The 19,264-nt window shown below is 41.0% G+C and overlaps 1 protein-coding gene across 3 annotated transcripts in view; it reads left to right on the top strand.

The window, feature by feature from the left end:
- sh3rf1 (SH3 domain containing ring finger 1) overlaps window positions 1-19,264 on the top strand; it is a 192,868-nt gene that overhangs the window by 58,692 nt on the left and 114,912 nt on the right. The window contains exon 1 of one of the 3 annotated variants that reach the window (XM_041187066.1): window positions 3,937-4,296. The exons of the other annotated variants lie outside the window; for them this stretch is intronic. Coding sequence (XP_041043000.1) covers window positions 4,258-4,296 — 39 coding nt within the window. The 5' untranslated portion in view covers window positions 3,937-4,257. Of the gene's footprint in view, window positions 1-3,936; window positions 4,297-19,264 lie in introns of those variants that run through there. 3 annotated transcript variants of the gene reach the window in all.

Consider the following 19,264-nt stretch of genomic DNA (forward strand, 5'->3'; position numbering starts at 1 on the left):
CTATCTAACTCAGCATTAAAATATTCAATGACCCAGCCTCACTGCACTCTGGGGAAGAGAATTCCACAGACTAATGACCCGCTGAGAGAAAGAGTTTCTCCTCATCTCCATCTTAAACAGGAGACCCTTTATTTTTAACTGTCTCTCCGAGTGTTAGTCTCTCCCATAAGAGGAAACGTCCTCCCTGCATCCACCCTGTCAAGTCTCCTCAGGATCTTAGATGTTTCAATAAGATCACCTCTCATTCTTCTAAACTCCATTGGATACAGACTTAACTTGTCCAACCTTTCCTTTAAGATAACCCTTTCATCTCAGGAATCAGTCAAGTGAACATTCTCTGAACTGCTTCTAATGCAGTAAGGAGACCAAAACTGTACACTGTGCTCAAGATGCAGTCTCACCAACGCACTGTTTAACTGTAGCATAACCTCCCCTACTCTATTCCCCTTGCAATAAACACCAACATTCCATTTGCCTCCCTAATCTTAGTTAACCATATTCCCTATTTGATATCGTGCCTTTGTGCAAATATATTCTAATATTTATAAGCTAGGTACATCAAATCATATTAAGTTTGGTGAACAGGTGCTAAGAGTCAGATCAGCAAAGAAATGTAAATGGTTTCCCTTTTTTTGGACTGTTCGTGAGCACGGGGAAGGGTATGAATTAATCAGAGGTGCTCATTGTGGGTTTGTAAACTGAAGTTCATGCTTTAATCATTTAATTGAAATTTTCCAGAAAATTACTATGAATATAGATGAAATGAATGCAGTTGATGTGTATTTTGGATGTTCAAAAAGAGCCGCAAGAGAGACTTGTGATAATTAAAGCCCAGTATATATAGGATAAAATGGAAATGTGGATTGACGGACTGCTGAAGGATACAGAGGAGATAACAGAAATCAGTGTTTTAATTTCTGGATATGTAATAAACGTATGCATCACTGCTTATTAGGAAATGTTTTAATGAATAAATAAACCAGTTATATTCAAACCTTATCAAATGTTATTTTTCCCAGGGAGTGTGTTAGTAACTCACTTGTTCTTCTCATACGTAAATGATTTGATATTTGCATAAGGGCTTAATGTCAGAATTTGCTTGCAGCATCAGGCAATGGGGATGTAGCCAATTTTGAAGATTGCAGAAGGACATAGACAGGTTAGGCAAGCGAGCAGATGCAGTTAAATGTATAAATCCTAACCTGCACCAAATCCTGTTCATTCATCACCCTTTTGCTTGCTGACCTCCACTGGTTCCCGGTTAAGCAATGCCTCGATTTTAAAATTCTCATCTTTGCCTTCAAATCCCTCTTTGGCCTTGGCCCTCCCCCTTTTTGTAACCTCCTCCAACTCCACAAGCCTCCAAGATCTCTATGCTCCTATAATTCTGGCCTCTTGAGCAACACTGATTTTAATCACTCCACCATTGATGCCGTGCCTTCAGTTGCCTAGGCCATAAGCTCTGGATCAACCTCATTTTACCTCTCTATCTCTCCTATCCCTCTTTTAAGACATTCTAAAACTTACCTCTTCAACCGAACTTCCGATTATCTGCTCTAATATCTCCTTCTGTAGTCGTGTCATGTTATTTTGTTTTATAATGCCTCCGAAGTGCATTTTATTATATTAAAGGTGTTATATAAGACAAGTTGTTGTTGTAAGAGGGGGAAAAAGCAGAAAACAGAATCCTACATCTTTAAAAATGAGATGCAAAATGCTATCACGTAAAACAAATGAGATTCATGTGTTATAAGTATGATTTTGTTTATACACTAGAAAAATTAATACTTGCTTTGTATGGGATTGTGAAACTTTGTTTTAATATATATATAAATAGGTTTGGATAGCTAATTTGGTAGAACTAAACAATAGAAAGCACAGCTTTCTATATGCCACCTTTCATGACCTTTGGATATGCCAAAGCACTTCACAGTCAGTGAAGTACTTCAGAGGTGTAGTCACTGTTGCAGTTTAAGCAAACAGGAAGATGGTGGCATAGTGGTAATGTCACTAAACTAGTAATCCAGAAGCACAGGCTAATGCTCTGAGGACAGGGGTTTGCCATGGAAGGTGGTGGAATATTAATTCTATTAATAAACTCTGGAATTGAAAGCTAATCTCAGTAGTGGTCTCCAAGAAACTATCCTCGATTGTTGTAAAAACCCATCTGATTCACTAATGTCCTTTAGGAAAAGAAATCTGCCATCTTTACCTAACCTGGCCAACATGTGACTCCAAATCCGTAGCAATGTGGCTGATTCTTAACTGTCCTCTGAAATGGCCTAGCAAGCCACTTTTTTCAAGGTGATAGGCAACAAATGCTGGCCCTGGCATGATGCGCACATCCCATGAAAGAATAAATATAAAAAAGGCACACAGCCAGTGCTGTGTTATTTGAGTGATATAATACCTTAGGCATATTTATTTTACAAGATACAAGGCACCAATCGTTCACAAGGGATTGGGTAAACACGCTGTGGGTTCATTTATAAAGCAAAAGTGAAACTGACATTTAGCAACAATTGTGACTCCACAGATACTGAAGTCCATTTCCAAATGCAGGAAGACCTGGACAACAAGTAAAATTCATGCCACACAAGTGCCAGGCAATGACTATCTCCAACAAGAGCGAATCTAACCATTGTCCCTTGACATTCAACGACATTACAATCGCTGAATGCTGCACTATCAACATCCTGGGGGATACCATTAACCAGAAACTGAACTGGACTAGTCATATAAATACAGTGGCTACAAGAGCAGGTCAAAGGCTAGGAATCCTGCATTGAGTTACTCACCTCCTGACTCCCAAAGCTTGTCCACCATCTACAAGGCACAAGTCAGGAGTGTGATGGAATACTCTACTTTTCTGGATGAGTGCAGCTCCAACAGGATTCAAGAAGTTCTTCACCATCCAGGACAAAGCAGCCCGCTTGATTGGCATCCCATCCACAAACATTCACTCCGTCCATCCACCGACACACAGTGGCAGCAGTGTGTACCATCAACAAGATGCACTGCAGGAGCTCACCAAGACTCCTCAGACAGCACTTTCCAAACCCACGACCGCTCTCAACTGGAAGGACAAGGGCAGCAAAAACATGGGAACACCACTTGGAAATTCCCCTCCATGCCACTCATCATCCTGACTTGGAAATATATCACCGCTCCTTTATTCTCGCTAGCTCAGAGTCCTGGAACTCCCTCCCTAACAGGAGGTACCTACACCACATGGACTGCAGCGGTTCAAGAAGGTGGCCCATCACCACTTTCTCAAGGCAGTTAGGGTTGGGCAATAAATACTGGCCTAGCCAGCGACGCCCACATCCCATAAATGAATAATAGAAAAAAACATATACTTTTCCCTTCTAGTGATGTCATGCTGATATCCTTTAAAGGCATATTACAACAACCAGTGTCTGCAAGATTCCACAAATGGCAATAAGGTAAATGTGATTGTTGAAATTAAGGAAAGTTATATGAACATAGTCTGTCCACAAAACTGAAAGCCCTCAATCCTGGCACCATTCTAGTAAATATTCATAAAGTAACAAAGTGTGATTTGGAATTGCAACGAAAGGCTCCCTGTAATCGCATTCTGGTCTTCCTAATCAGTTTGCTGCAATTTATTGAACAACGTTAGTTTGCATCATCTAAGTGTTCATTATGGAAATCTTTTGTGTTGGACTTTATTTTGAAACAGCTTGCTTGTCTGGACTTGAAATATATATCAGCGGAGTGAGCTGTCTCTGCACATTATTCCTGCTGACTCATTTAGAGTGATGGTGTAGAATTAGTAACAAGGTGTAACCAGGCAAATGAGAGTAGGCATTTATTTTCATGTGTCTCCACATGACCTGAGAAACATCCAAATTCTGAACGTGTGGAATTTGTGAGCAGAGTTCACTTTTCCTTAACCCAATGATTCAGCTCTGTTGTGCCCCCATCCCGGTTTCTTCAGTGTCGTTTCAGTGCAACAGCTGATAGGTCGATATTGGTACTGAGTGTCTGAGCTTAGCAAGTGCTTGTCCCGGAATCGCTCACTTGAAAGAATTAATTCTTTCCCTCACTCCATAACGATGAGCTATTTTTAGCAAAGAGCAGCTGTAAAGAGGAAAATAGGTCTATAATGGATGAATGTGTTCTCAAAGTCAAACTAAAAGGCTGATTGTGTAGGTGCCTAAAGGGAAACAAAGTAGGTGTATTGGCAAGGCTGCTTCGTGTCTGAATGAATTACCTCTCTTGTGCACCGAGAATATGAGGGCGGCCTGTGAAAACTTGATCCAAACGCATTACGTAAGTAAATCTACGGCTGTAGTAATACTTTTCTATCACAATTTTAAACAATGGCCCTCTGTCCTTTGCTGTACCATGATTTATTTAAGAAAGGGGAAAGAGAAGACAGAGAACTACTGACCAGTTAGCCTGACATTAGTAGTAGGGAAAATGCTAGAATATTATAAAGTTTGTGATAACTGGGCACTTAGAAAATAATGGTAGGATTGGGCAGAGTCAACATGGATTTGTGAATGGGAAATCATGTTTGACAAACCTATTGGAGTTTTTTGAAGATGTTACTACCATGGTAGATAAGAGGCAACTAGTGGATTTTGGATTTTCAGAAAGCTTTCGATAAGGCCCCACACAAGAGGTTAGGAAGCAAAATTAAGGCACATAGGATTGGAGGTAATATGCTGGCATGGATTGAGGATTGGTTAACGGACAAAAAGCAGAGAGTGGGGATAAAAGGATCATCCTCAGGTTGACAGGCTGTGATTAGTGGGGTGGTGCAAGGATCAATGCTTGGGAACCAGCTGTTCACAATCAATGATTTGGATGTGGGGACCAAATATAATATTTCCAAGTTTGCTGATGACACAAAACTTGGTGGGAATTTGAGTTGTGAGGAGGATGCAAAGACACTTCAAGGGGATTTAGACAGACTGAGTGGGCAAGAAACAGGCATATGTAATATAATGTGGAAGAATGTGAAATTATCCACTTTGGTAGGAAAAACAGAAATGCAGAGTTATTCTTAAATGGGGAGAGATTGGGAAGTGTTGTTATCCTAAAGGATGTGGGTGTTCTTGTTCGTAAGTCACTGAAAGCTAACATGCAGGCGTAACAAGCAATTAGGAAGGCAAATGGTATATTAACCTTTATTGCAAGGGGATTTGAGTACAGGACAAAGAAAGTCTTGCTGTAGTTGCATGGAGCCTTGGTGAGACCGCACCTGGAGTATTGTGTGCAGTTTTGGTCTCTACCTTGAGAAGGATATACTAGCCATGGAGGGAATGCAAGGAAGGTTCACCAGACTGATCCCTGGGTTGGTGGAATTGTCTTATGAGAAGAGTTTGAGGAAATTAGGCCAGTATTTTCTTCAATTTAAAAGAATGAGGAGTAATATCATTAAAGTGTACAAAATTCTTACAGGGCTCAACATGGTAGATTCAGGAAGGATGTTTCCCCTGGCTAGAAGGGCCTAGAACCAGGAGACACAGTCTCAGGATAAGGGGTCAGCCATTTAGGACTGAGATAAGGAGGAATTTCTTCAGGCAGAGGATGGAGGATCTTTGGAATTCTCTAAACCAGAGGCTGTTGAGGCTTAGTCATTGAGTGTGTTCAAAGCAGAGGTTGCTAGATTTCTCGATACCAATGACATCAAAGGATGTGGGGATAGAGTGGGAAGATGGCATTGAGGTAGAAGATCAGCCATGATCTAGTTGAATGGCAGAGCAGGCTCAAGGGGGCAAATGGCCGACTCCTGCTCCCTTGTTCGATAACTCTTACTTCCTTGTCTGCTGTATCATGAATAGCATTCACTGTTTAAAAAGGCACATTTTGGAGCTTAGATTTTTTTTGTTGTCTCCCTCACCGCTTGCCAGAGAATACCTAGCATCCGACCTGCCCAGGTAGCCATGATGTTTGGTGCCATGGAGGATATAGCTGGTATGGAACTTGGTGATATTAGTGCTATTCTTGAGCTGAGAACCAGATCACCTTAAGCTCATTCTGAAAGGGGTCAGTAACTATAGTTATTGTGTATCCAACATATCTATCTACTTGGGATGGAAGGAAGAAAAGAACTTGCATCTATATATGGGATGTCCCGTAGACCTTCACAATTGATGAACTAGTTTTGAATCTAGGCGGTTTGAGCACTGCAAAGTCCCACAGCTGACAATGAGACGAATGTCCACTTATCCTATTTTGGTAGTGCTGGGCCAGGGATGAATGTTGCCTGGACACCAAGTGAAGTTCCCTGCTTTCCAACTGGTGCCACAGGATGTTGTACACCCACCTGAATGAGCAGCTGGGACCTTGGTTTAACATCTCATCCAAAATATAGTCTCAACAATACAGCGCTTCCTAAAAGTGTCATCCCAGATGATGTGCTGAAGTGCAGTTTGAACCATAATTTCTTACTTGGAGGCAAAAGTGCTATCAATTGAGCCAAGATACTTAAATGGTGCAATTCTATCAATATGGTTTTGGGATTGCCTCAGAACCATTTTCTTGAGGTGGTAGAAATGGCTGAAATGTGCCATGGTATTTTTTGATATCTCCAGCACTCTGCTCATTCCTACTGTTACCAGTCCCGGTCCCCAGCAAGGTTCTCCCAATTTGTTATGATCCCAGACAAAGTACCCCAAAATTGTTATGCTCCTGGGTCAGGAGGAATGAACTAGCTCCCTTTCTTCATTCAATCCCCTCGGTTGGTTGCAACAAGATTAACTTAAAAAAGGATCCCTTCCCTCGTGGATACCTTTTCCCAGTCCATATGTACTTCTATTTTAAAAGGAGCCAATTAACAGACTTTCTTGAGTTAAGGAGTGAGTGAGTTAATTAGTTACTAAAATGCGAGAGAGAAAAAATGCAACCCATGAACACACAGACTAGTAATAAAGAACAAAGAAACGTACAGCACAGGAAGAGGCCTTTCGGCCTTCCAAGCCTGCGCCGATCATATTGCCCGTGAACGAAAACATTTTGCACTTCTGGGATCCGTTTCCCTCTATTCCCATCCTATTCATGTATTTATCAAGCTGCCTCTTAAACACCACTATCGTACCTGCTTCCACCACCTCCTCTGGCAGTGAATTCCAGACACTCACTACCCTCTGCGTAAAAAACTTGCCCCGCATATCTCCTCTATAGTTTTCTCTTCTCCCCTTAAATCTATGTCCCCTAGTAATTGACTCTTCCACCCTGGGAGAAAGCTTCTGACTATCTACTCTGTCCATGCCACTCATAATTTTGTAAACTTCTATCAAGTCGCCCCTCAATCTCTGTCACTCTAGTGAGAACAATCCGAGTTTCTGCAACCTCTCCTCATAGCTAATAACCTCCAGACCAGGCAGCATCCTGGTAGACCCAGAAGCATAACCTCCTCTGCACCCTCTCCAATGCCTCCATAACCTTCTGGTAATGTGGCGACCAGAATTGCACGCAATATTCCAAGTGTGGCCTAACCAAGGTTCTATACAGCTGCAGCATGACTTCCCAGTTTTTATACTCAATACCTCTGCCAAGGCAAGCATGCCATATGCCTTCCTGACTACCTTATCCACCTGCATTGCCACTTTCAGTGACCTGTGGACCTGTACACCCAGATCCCTCTGCCCGTCAGTGCCATTTACTGTATAATTCCTGCCTGTATTAGACCTTCCAAAATGCATTACCTCTCATTTGTCTGGATTAAACTCCACCTGCCATTTCTCCGCCCAAGTCTCCAACCAATCTATATCCCGTTGTATCCTTTGACAATCCTCTTCACTATCTGCAACTCCTCCAACCTTAGTGTCATCTGCAAACTTACTAGTTAGCCCAGTTACATTTTCCTCCAAATCATTTATGTATACTACAAACAGCAAAGGTCCCAGCACTGATCCCTGCGGAACTCCACTAGTCACAGCTCTCCATTCAGAAAATCACCCTTCCACTGCTACCCTCTGTCTTCTATGACCAAGCAAATTCTGTATCCATCTTGCCAGCTCACCTCTGATCCCGTGCGAGTTTACCTTCTGTACCAGTCTTCCATGAGGGACCTTGTCATAGGCCTTACTGAAATCCATGTATATAACATCCACTGCCCTTCCATTGTCGATCAGCTTTGTCACTTCGTCGAAATGAGAAGTGAATCCAGAAATAAAAGTTAAAAAAATATACCAATCAGCCTTTGGCCGGTTTGTGAGGAGTAGGAGTAGATGGCCATTAAGTTGGATTATTCCAGTATAGCTTACTTTGGGCAGTTGAGCAGTTGTTTTGAAGATTCTTGGTTCTGCAGTTTAGCTGAAAGGACTTGTCTTGTTTCCTTTTCGGCTGTGGCTTTGATGACTTATGACTTGCTTCCAGCAATCAGAGAGAGGGAGAACTTTTTTACCTGCAAGTGCAGGGATGCCTAGTTGATGTTCTTCAGCTGTGACCTTCATAGCCCACCCTCGCACACTATCCTGGAACACCAAAACTCGCACACAAAACTAGGGTTGTTGGCTTTTTAACCCCTTTTTTTGTGTATTCCTGGAAATGGAAAAAATAAACATGTCTTTTACCCAGGTCGCCATTTTTTTTCAACTCACATCATGTTCACAGTCTCTGATATAACTCACAGGAGATGGTTTCTGCTGAGATGATAAACATTCTTCATTATCTCCGGAACCACAGGAGATTACTGTTCAGTTTTTGTATTGCATCTTTTCCTTTGAAGTGTCTCTGTCTGAAGTAGGCCTTGATACCTTTTTAGGCACGGCATTCCACTCTCTGGACAAGTTGGCCAAGTGTAATAGGAATTATCCAGTGAGTGATTACTTTACAGTATCAACCAGCTTTTGCTTGTTTGTCCTTTTTTTAAAAAAAAGACATATCTTATAAGTTCAATATGTCTGTAAGTAATTCAGGCTATGGTCCGCTGTCATGACACTACATTGCAATAACGACTACACTTCAATAATGAAAATATTTATTGACTGCACTGTGCTTTTAGACTTAAAGGCTTTTGTTATGCAACAAACTACACTTCTTTACATTATAATAAAGCTAAGAAATCCTCGTCAAATCCTAATGCAATCAGGCAGAGTCAACCTGGTTTTGTGAAAGGGAAATCGTGTTTGACGAATTTATTAGAGTTCTTTCAGGATGTAACTGGCAGGAGTTGATAAAGGGAAACTGGTAGATGCAGTATGTTGGATTTCCAAATAGCATTTGACAGCGTATTTATTGTAATTTCCATCTTAGTGAACAAGTTGGGTATTGCCACAGTTGATGGTAGTCACTATTACTGAGACTAGCTTTCAATTCCATACTTAACTATTAGAATTAAAATTCTGCCAGCTGCCATGGTGGGATCTGAACCCATGTCCTCAGCTCATTAGTCTGGGCATCTGGATTACTAGTCCAGTAACATTACCACTGTGCTACTGTTTGCACCCATCTTATTAAAACATGCAAGATCCCGAGGGGGGTTTAACAGGGTTGATGCTGAGAGGATGTTTCTCCACGTAGGGCAATCTAGAGCAAGGGGGTACAATTTTAAAATAAAATGCGGATGAGGAAGAATTTCTTTTCTCAAAGGAATGTTAGACTTTGGAATTCTCTTCCACAGAAAGCAGTGGAGGCTGGATCATTGAATATGTTCAAGGCTGAGTTAGACAGATTTTTGATGAAGTTATTTCTCTCCCAAATAGAATACACATGAAGCAATCATATTCTGATAGTTGTGCAACACGGGAACTAATCTATAGATGCTTTTGCACATTCTTAAATCGACGGACAACAAAATATAATTCTAGTGGTTAAGACTGATAAATCGAAACGCAGATTATATCTGAACTTTGGCATCACAGGGCTATGGATGAGCATTTAGAATTGTTTGAGAACTGGATCTAGCTGAATGTTATACCAGAGCATTGGAAGCTGAACAGCAACGTGGTTTCACCTTGATGCAGTGCAATTTGCATTTGACAGCTGGATTAATGTTGAAACAATGCACACTGCGTAACATCAAGGTGAAGCAATTGTCCAGCCAGGCCAATTTCAATTGTAAGTGTTACTAATGTGCTTGAAAGTTCTCTTGTAGAGGGATTGATCAGTACAGGTATAGAATATCATCCATGCGGAAAACAGAGTCACTTACCCTGGTGCGGTCACCCATCCTCCCTCGAACTGTTGATCTAATGAAGGAGTCTGATGAAATATTGGGCCTAGGCATATATTCACAGAAATGCAGCCTGTCAAAACAGTATAATTAGTAGCAAATTGCAGAAACTAAATCCTATGTGTGCAGTTCTGGAAAGCATAACACATTGGTCCAAATAGCACAGCATCAGTTCACGAGTCAGAATCAAGCTGCTGCCAGTAAAAGATTTTTCTTGTGTACCATTTCAAGCTTATTTAGTAAGAATAATACTATAATTTTATCAATCAGTCAGCAATGTGATGAAAGGTGTTGTCGGCATTGCTATCAAGCAGCACTTGCTCAGCAATAGCCTGCTGACGCTCAGTTTGGGTTCCACCAGGGCCACTCAGCTCCTGAACTCATTACAGCCTTAGTCCAAACATGGACAAAAGAGCTGAACTCAAGAGGTGAGGTAAGAGTGACTGCCCTTGACATAAAGGCAGCTTTTGACTGAGTATGGCATCAATGAAAGTAAATAGGCAGCCGCAGCAAGCAATTAGGAAGGCAAATGGTATGTTGGCCTTCATTGCAAGAGGATTTGAGTTCAGAAGCAGAGATGTCTTACTGCAGTTATACAGGGGCTTGGTGAGACCACACCTGGAGCATTACGTGCAGTTTTGCTCTCCCTCCCTAAGAAAGGATGTGCTTGCCATTGAGAGAGTGCAGTGAAGGTTCACTAGGCTGATACCGGGGTTGGCAGGACTGTCTTTTGAGGAGAGATTGGTTTGACTGGGCCTGTATTCACTAGAGTTTAGAAAAATGAGAGGGAATCTGATTGAAACGTATAAAATTCTAACAGGGCTAGACAGACTAGATGCAGAGAGGATGTTTCCCTTGGTTGAGGAGTCTAGAACCAGGGGCCACAGTCTCAAGATACAGGGCAGGCCATTTAGGCCTGAGATGAGGAAAACTTTCTTCACTCAGAGGCTGGTCAACCTGTGGAATTCTCTACCACAGAAGGCTGTGGAGGCCGGGTCACTGAGTATATTCAAGAAAGAAATTGATAAATTTTTGGATATTAGGGGCATCAAGGAGTATGGAGAGAAAGCCGGAATATGGCGTTGAGATATAGGATCAGCCATGATCATATTGAATGGCAGAGCAGGCTCGAAGGGCTGAATGGCCTACTCCTGCTCCTAGTTTCTATGATTCTATCAAGGAGTTTGAGCAAAATTGGAGTCATAGAAAATAGAAGCAGGAGTAGATCATTCGCCCCTTCGAGCCTGCTCCGCCATTTAATATGATCATGGCTGATCCTCTTTCTCAACGCCATACTCCTGCTCTCCCCCTACACCCCTTATGCCTTTAGAGTCTAGAAATCTTATGTATTTCCTTCTTAAATATATTCAGTGACTTGGCCTCACAGCCTTCTGTGGTAGAGAATTCCACAGGCTCACCACCTCTGAATGAAGAAGTTTCTCCTCATATCAGTTTTAAATGGCCTATCCTGTATCCTGAGATTGTGACCCCTTGTTCTAGACAAGCTAGGGGAAACAACCTCCCTGCATCCAGTCTGTCCAGTCCTTTCAGAATTTTATACGTTTCAATGAGATCCCCTCTCATTCTTCTAAACTCCAGTGAATACAGGCCTAGTCGGCCCAATCTTTCCTCAAACAACAGTCCTGCCATCCTAGGAATCAGCCTGATGAACCTTCGTTGCACTCTCTCCATGGCAAGTATATCCTTTTTTAGGTAAGGAGACCAAAACTTCACACAATACTCCAGGTGTGGTCTCACCAAGGCCCTGTACAGCTGCAGTAAGACATCCTTGCTCCTGTGCTCAAGTCCTCTCGCAATGAAGGCCAGCATACCATTTGCCTTCTTGACTGCTTGCTTTCAGTGATTGGTGTACAAGGACACCCAGATCCCTTTGTATATCAACATTTCCCAATCTACCGACATTTACTTTGCCATGCTGTTTTTCCTACCAAAGTGTATAACTTCACACTTACCCACGTTATACTGCATCTGCCATATATTTGCCCACATACTCAACTTGTCTAAATTGCCTTGAAGCCCCTTAACATCCTCCTCACCGCTCACATTCCCACCTAGATTTGTGTCATCAGCAAACTTGGAAATATTACATTTGGTTCCCTCATCCAAATCATTGACATACATTGTGAATAGCTGGGGCCCAAGCTGATCCCTGCTGTACTCCACTAGTCACCACCTGCCATTCTGAAAAAGACCTATTTATTCCAACTCTGTTTCCTGTGTGCTAACCAGTTCTCAATCCATGCCAATATATTACCCCCAATCCCACGTGCTTTAATTTTGCATACAAACCTCTTATGTGGGACTTCTTCAAAACTGTCTGAAAATCCAAATACACCACGTCCACTGATTCTCCCATATCTATTCTGCTAGTTACACCCTCAAAAACTCCAGTAGGTTTGTCAAACATGATTCCTCTTTCATCAATCCATGTTGACTTTGTCTAACACCGTTAATATTTTCTAAGTGTCCTGTTATCATATCCTTTATAATAGATTCGAACATTTTCCCTACCACTGATATTAGGTTTACCAGTCTGTAATTCCCTGTTTTCTCCCTCCCTTCTGTTTTAAATAGGGGGTTACATTTGCCACCTTCAATCTGCCGGGACTGCTCTAGAATCTACAGAATTTTGGATGGTGACAACCAACGCACCCACTATTTCCATGGCCACCTCCTTTAGTATTCTTGGATGTAGATTATCAGGCCCTGGGGATTTATTGGCTTTCAGTCCCATTAATTTCTTCAGTACTCTTTTAGTAATACTAATTTCCTTCAATTCTCCCTTCTCACTAGACCCTCGATTCCCTAATATTTCTTGGAAGTTATTTGTATCTTCCTCTGTGAAGATACAACTAAAGTAGTTGTTTAATTGCTCTGCTATTTCCTTGTTGTCTATTATAAATTCTCCCATTTCGGACTGTAAGGGACCTACATTTGTCTTCACTAATCTTTTTCTTCTTAAATACTTATAGAAACTTTTACAGTGCTCTTTTTTGTTCCTTGCAAGTTTGCTCTCATTCTCTATTTTTCCCCTCTTAATCAATCTCTTGGTCTTCCTCCGCTGAATTCTAAACTGCTCCCAATCCTCAGGCTTGCTACCTTTTCTAGCAACTTTATATGACTCCTCTTTGGATCTAATACTATCCTTAATTTCTTTTGTTAGCCATTGTTGGTCCACTTCTCCTGTTGTTTTTTTGTGCCAGAGAGGAATATATAACTGTTGCAGTGCATACATTTGCTCTTTTAATATTAGCCATTGTCTATCCACCATCATGCCTTTCATTGACATTCCCCAATCTATCTTAGCCAACTCAGGCCTCATATGTTCGTAGTTTCCTTTGTTTAGATTTAGGACCCTAGTTTCAGATCAGACTACTTCACTTTCCAAACTGATGAAGAATTCTATCATGTTATGGTCACTATTTCCTAAAGGACCCTACACAACAAGATTATTAATTGACCCCTTCTCATTGCACAAAACCAAATCTAGGATAACCTGTTCCCTAGTTGGTTCCTCGACGTACTGGTCTAAAAAAAATCTTGAACACACCCAGGAATTCATCCGCCACAGTTTTATTGTTAATTTGGTTTGCCCAACCTATATGTAGAGGAAAGTCATCCATGATTACTGTAACACCCTTGTTACATGCATCTCTAGTTTCCTGTTTAATATCGTCCACTACTTACCACTACTGTTTGGAGGCCTATAGAGAACTAATGTTCTCCGCCCCTTGCTGCTTATTAGCTTCATCCAGACTGATTCTACATCTAGATTTCCTGAGCCAATATCCTCTCTCACTATTGCAATTAAACAACAACGCCATGCCACCTCTTTCTCCTTTTTGCCTGTCTTTCCTAAATATTGAATACCCATGGATATTCAGCTCCCAGCCTTGGTTACCCTGCAGCATGTCTCTGTAATCGCAATCATATCATACCCATTTACATCTATTTGCACTGATAATTCACCTGCCTTATTGCGAGTGCTCCGTACATTCAGATACAGTGCCTTTAAATTTGTCTTTTTACAATGGGAATCGGGTGAAATCCCTCCACAAGTTGGAGTCATACCTAGCACAAAGGAAGATGGTTATAGTTGTTGGAGGTCAATCACATCAGTCCCCGGGCATCACTGCAGGAGTTCCTCAGGGTAGTTTCTTAGGCCCAACCATCTTTAGCTGCTTCATGGACCTTCCCTCCATCATTAAGGTCGGAAGTGGGGATGTTCAGGGATGATTGCACAATATTGAGCATCATTCATGATTCCTCAGATGCTACAACAGTCCACATCCATATCCAACAAGACCTGGACAACATTCAGGCTTAGGCTGATAAGCGGTAAGTAACATTCATGCCACACAAGTGCCAGGCAATGACCGTCTCCAACAAGAGAATCTAACCATCTCCCCTTGACATTCAGCGGCATTACCATTGCTGAATTCCCCCCTATCAACATCTTGGGGGCTACCATTGACTAGAAACTGAACTGGAGCAGCCATATAAATACTGTGGCTACAAGAGCAGGCCAGAGGCTTGGAAGTTTGTGGGAAGTAACTCACCTCCTGATTCCCCAAAGCCTGTCCACCATCCACAAGGCACTGGATGAGTGCATATATTCACAGAAATGCAGCCTGTCAAACAAATTGGGTAGCAAATTGCTGAAACTAAATCTTACGCATACAGTTCTGGAAAGCATGACCATTGGCCCAATGTTTCATCAGACACCTTCATCAGATCAGATGTTTGAGGGTGGACATGATGAAAGACTTGTGACTCCCTAATGGACAAATGATTGGTAAAATATTCCTTGCAACATGTCTTCATTCTAGAGTATTTCATGTATTACTGTCAAAGGAAGGGCTATAATAAGGAATGATTGTAGTCTGTATTGCATTCCTTTTTGATTTACTTTCCCACCTTTGTTGTACTTAAACTGAAAACCATTATAGGCTAGCAAGAAAGTTCAAAAATTCCATTATTACTGAGATCACATTTTTTCCTGATGCTCAGAAGGCTGAAAGGTATTTCTTCCAAGGAAGATAGGATGATACTTTCATGCCGTTCCTAATGTAAACAAAACCTCCTGAAGGTTTACTGCCCCTTTGGCCTATCCCCTCCCTCCCCCACTCTGAGTAGACAAGAAACCTTTCCTTCTATTTGCATAAACACAGAAGAATGTTTTTCAACTCCTGAGATCCATCCGTTCATTTAAGAAATGGTAACTACTGCGTTGTCGCAGTCAATCTTATTTATCTATTACAGGCCATAAACCAGACAGATATGACATGGTATCGGCCTGAAATTCAAAATCCACTGATTTGGAAAACAGTACTTTACTGTGTAGAGAAAATATTTAAACATTTTGTAGAACTATGTGCTAATCTGTGATTAAGTTATTAAAAATTCTTGCTTGGTAATACTGACTCACTGCATGGTAGATTGTAGCAAAAGATTTATTTATGCAATGTGTTCAGTGTGCTAAAAGCAAATTGACTTGTAATTAATGTTGAATGCTAGTATCTCAGGGCTTTGAATTATAAAAGCAGTGTTCAGCTGCTGACCTCCTGACAAGCTGCTTGTGAAAAGCCTGGAAACCCCTACCCCACCTACCCCTGCTGTTTACTCGCCTGGCTTGATTTATTTGGTTGTTTCTTGTTCCAGCTGCAGATGTAACATTTAATTAACATGCTACCAGGACGCGACGTGTGATGTCGAGTTTAACAGACCAAATGCAGTTTGCACTTTGCGGATGGCTTCTGAGGTGAAAGTGTCAGTTAAAGATTGTGTCAGTCAAGTAACGTTTGCTACAATCTCTGAAGAAAATTATGTCTTGTACCTGAAAGTTAAATGTTCTCATTGTTTAGTTAAAGGTAAATGGTTACTGTACTTTTAGTACAATAAAATGATTTACAGCACAACCATCTACAGGAGGAACAGCTAAATGAAGTTTGAGAATGGATCAGAAATGGCTTGCTAACGGTGCACAGCGGTATGGATAAAGCTGTGTGGGAGCTTGTATTTCTGCTGCAGTAGGTATGTTAACCAGGGCATTGGCGATGTTTGTTTTATGTTGAGATTTCATTGCAGTTGTTCAATACCACATGATAATGATCAACTTTAGAATAATACAGCACACAAGGAGACATTTGGCCCATTGAGTCTGTGTCAGCTCTTTGGAAGAGCAATCCAGTTAGACCCACGCCTCAGCTCTTTCCCTATATCCCTGCAACTTGTTCTCCTTCATGAATTTATCCATTTCCTTTCTAGGGCTACTATGGAATCTGTATCCACCACCCTACCAAGCAATGCATTCCTAATGCTAACCATTGTGTTCTGTTTAAAAAACATTCAAGTCATCTCTGGTTCTTTTGCCAATCATCTTAAATCTGTACCCTCTGATTATTGACCCTAAAGCCATTAGGAATAGTTTTCCTTGATTTACTTTATCTAAACCTTTCACGATTTTAACCATCCTGTTGAGGTCAAATCTCATCGAATCCCCTCTTAACCTTCACTTTTCTAAAGAGAAGTTTCTCTAGTTTATGTCCATACAACTGTAGTCTTATATTTTCCAAGGGTGAAAAATTGGAGACAAGAACATAACAAATTTGCGGTATGCTGATGACGCAGCGCTACTTGCACAATCAGAAGTGGCCCTACAATATATAGTAGATCAAGTGAAATCTGGAAGTTTAGAATATGGATTGAGTATGAACACCAAAAAGATAAAAACAATGGTAGTTTGAAGGAATACAGTAGAAGAAACTAAACTGAAGATTGAAATAAAAACAAGAAGTGCTGGGAAAACTCAGCAGGTCTGGCAGCATCTCTGGAGGGAGAAACAAGAGTTAATGTGTTGAGTCCAATATTACTTCTTCAGAACCAAAGGAATGAAAATTGAAGTGGATGGTGCCACACAATAACAAGTGGATAAGTTTAATCTACTTAGGACAAATCATAACAGATGTGATGCTGAAGTCAGAAGAAGGATAGAGATAGCCAGAAATAATTTTGTGAAGTGAAAGATGTGTTAACAGCAAGAAAACTCAAGCTGTTAACAATGAAAAAACATTGAGATGTTACATTCTATCCACTTTCCTGTATGTTCATAAATCTGGACAATTGGGTAAGATCTGTGGCAGAAAATAGAAGCCCTTGAAATGTGGATGCTAAGACGTATGCTTAAAATTCCACATCCAGTCCATAAGACCAATGAAGAGGTGCTTGAAATTGCAAGACAAAAGGAAATCTAAAAAGTGACATCCAGAAAATAAAATGGCAGTATTTTGGCCATTTGATCAGAGTTGAAGCGCTACAAATATTTCTACTAGAGGGCAAAGTGGAGGGCAGCAGACAGAGGAGTTGGCCTGGGTATAATTGGATGACGGACGACATAGCGGTTGCAGATGAGCTACAGTGGATGTGTGAGGATGGCGCAAGACAGACAAGGGTGACATACTATGACAGCAGATCTCCTGGTCGGAGTAGCTACTAGCATGACCAGAGGTAGTCCCTCATCCCTGAAATCATTCTAGTAAATCTCTTCCATTCCCTCTGTACGCTCTCCAAAGCATTAATTTTCTTCTTAAAGTGTAAAGTGTGGTACCCAGACTCAGATACCCAACTCCAGTTGGAGTTGAACTACTATTTTATATAAGTTTAGTATAATTTCCTGGCTTTTGTACTTTTATGCTACGAGTCCTGTCACCAAAAATTTGTGCAGAAGTATCCTCCAGCTCCCCCTCTGTTCCTTCACACCATGTAAAATGTTGTTATTTAGCTTATATTGTCTTTCCTCATTCCTCCTATCAAAGTGTATCACCTCATATTTTCTGCACTGAACTTTGTCTGTTCACCCATTCCATTAGCCACCTCTTCAAGTCTATTACTATCTTCCTCGTCATTTACTGAACTCAAATTTAATCATCTGCTGATCCCAGAATTGCCCTGTACCACAAGGAATCTCAGCATTTCAGACAAAGCAGCCTCCATACTGCGGTTGAACCTGCAACCTTGGCGTTATTAGCACTGTGTTCTAACCAATTGAGCCAACAAATTTGGCATTACCAATGTCACTTTGTTTGGAGAATAATACAATTAATGACATGAACGCTTCAAAGGGAGTATTGAGCTTTTGTCCTTCCAACTGGTAATGCCCATAAGTGTTTTGGCACAACATAACAATGGGATCATATGCTAAGCTTAAATATAGAAGACTCTTCAGCCCATTTTATGCTGTTCTCAGTATACAAACCTCATGTTCTTGTTACAATATCAGCTGTTTCAATGATCTAGAATACACTACCTGAAAGAAGAGGGGTATAAGCAGACTCGGTAATAACTTTAAAAAGGAATTGGTTAAATATTTGAAGGGCCATTGGGGAAGGGTAGGGCAGGACAGTGGAACTACTTGAATAACTGGCACACACATGATGCGCTGAATGACCACTTCCAGTTTTCTACAATTCTATTCAATGATTTTCTTTTTCTCAGCCTGCATTCCTGCCCAAGTGATCCAGCAGTTAATCACTCTATGGGTTTTGATTATTGCAATTAATTTACCTTTCACAACCTTGAACTTTACGGTCACTTTAAAATCTATTCTCAGGATATGGTTGACACCAGCAAGGCTATCTCCTTTGCCTAACCTGAGTTGCCATGAGAAGGTTTGTTGTCTTGTGATTGCGTTTACAATGAAGTAATTTGCCTGACCACTTAAGAGGACATCAGACGCCGACTTTGTCATATGGATTAGTGACACTTGTAGACCAGATTACCAGACCTAATTGAGTTGGCAGGTTTCCTTAGATAAACTATATCACTGATGGACTTTGGTATACATCAAAAATACACTTTTATGACAATGTAAGAATTTTGATTGCCATTCTTTCCTAGTGTTCAACCAATTCAGTTTTTCAACATGCGCCATGGTGAGATTTGAATTCACAATCCCTCTAGATTGATAGCCCATTGCCATAACCACGTTGTTATTATTATATCTGTTGCATTCTGCTACTCTGGAATATGGACAATTAGTCTTGGATGCAGCCTTTCCTGTCTGTTCAGTAAGTTAAATAGTATTTAAAGGCA

Source organism: Carcharodon carcharias, chromosome 4 (assembly GCF_017639515.1).
Source record: "Carcharodon carcharias isolate sCarCar2 chromosome 4, sCarCar2.pri, whole genome shotgun sequence".
NCBI lineage: Eukaryota > Metazoa > Chordata > Chondrichthyes > Lamniformes > Lamnidae > Carcharodon > Carcharodon carcharias.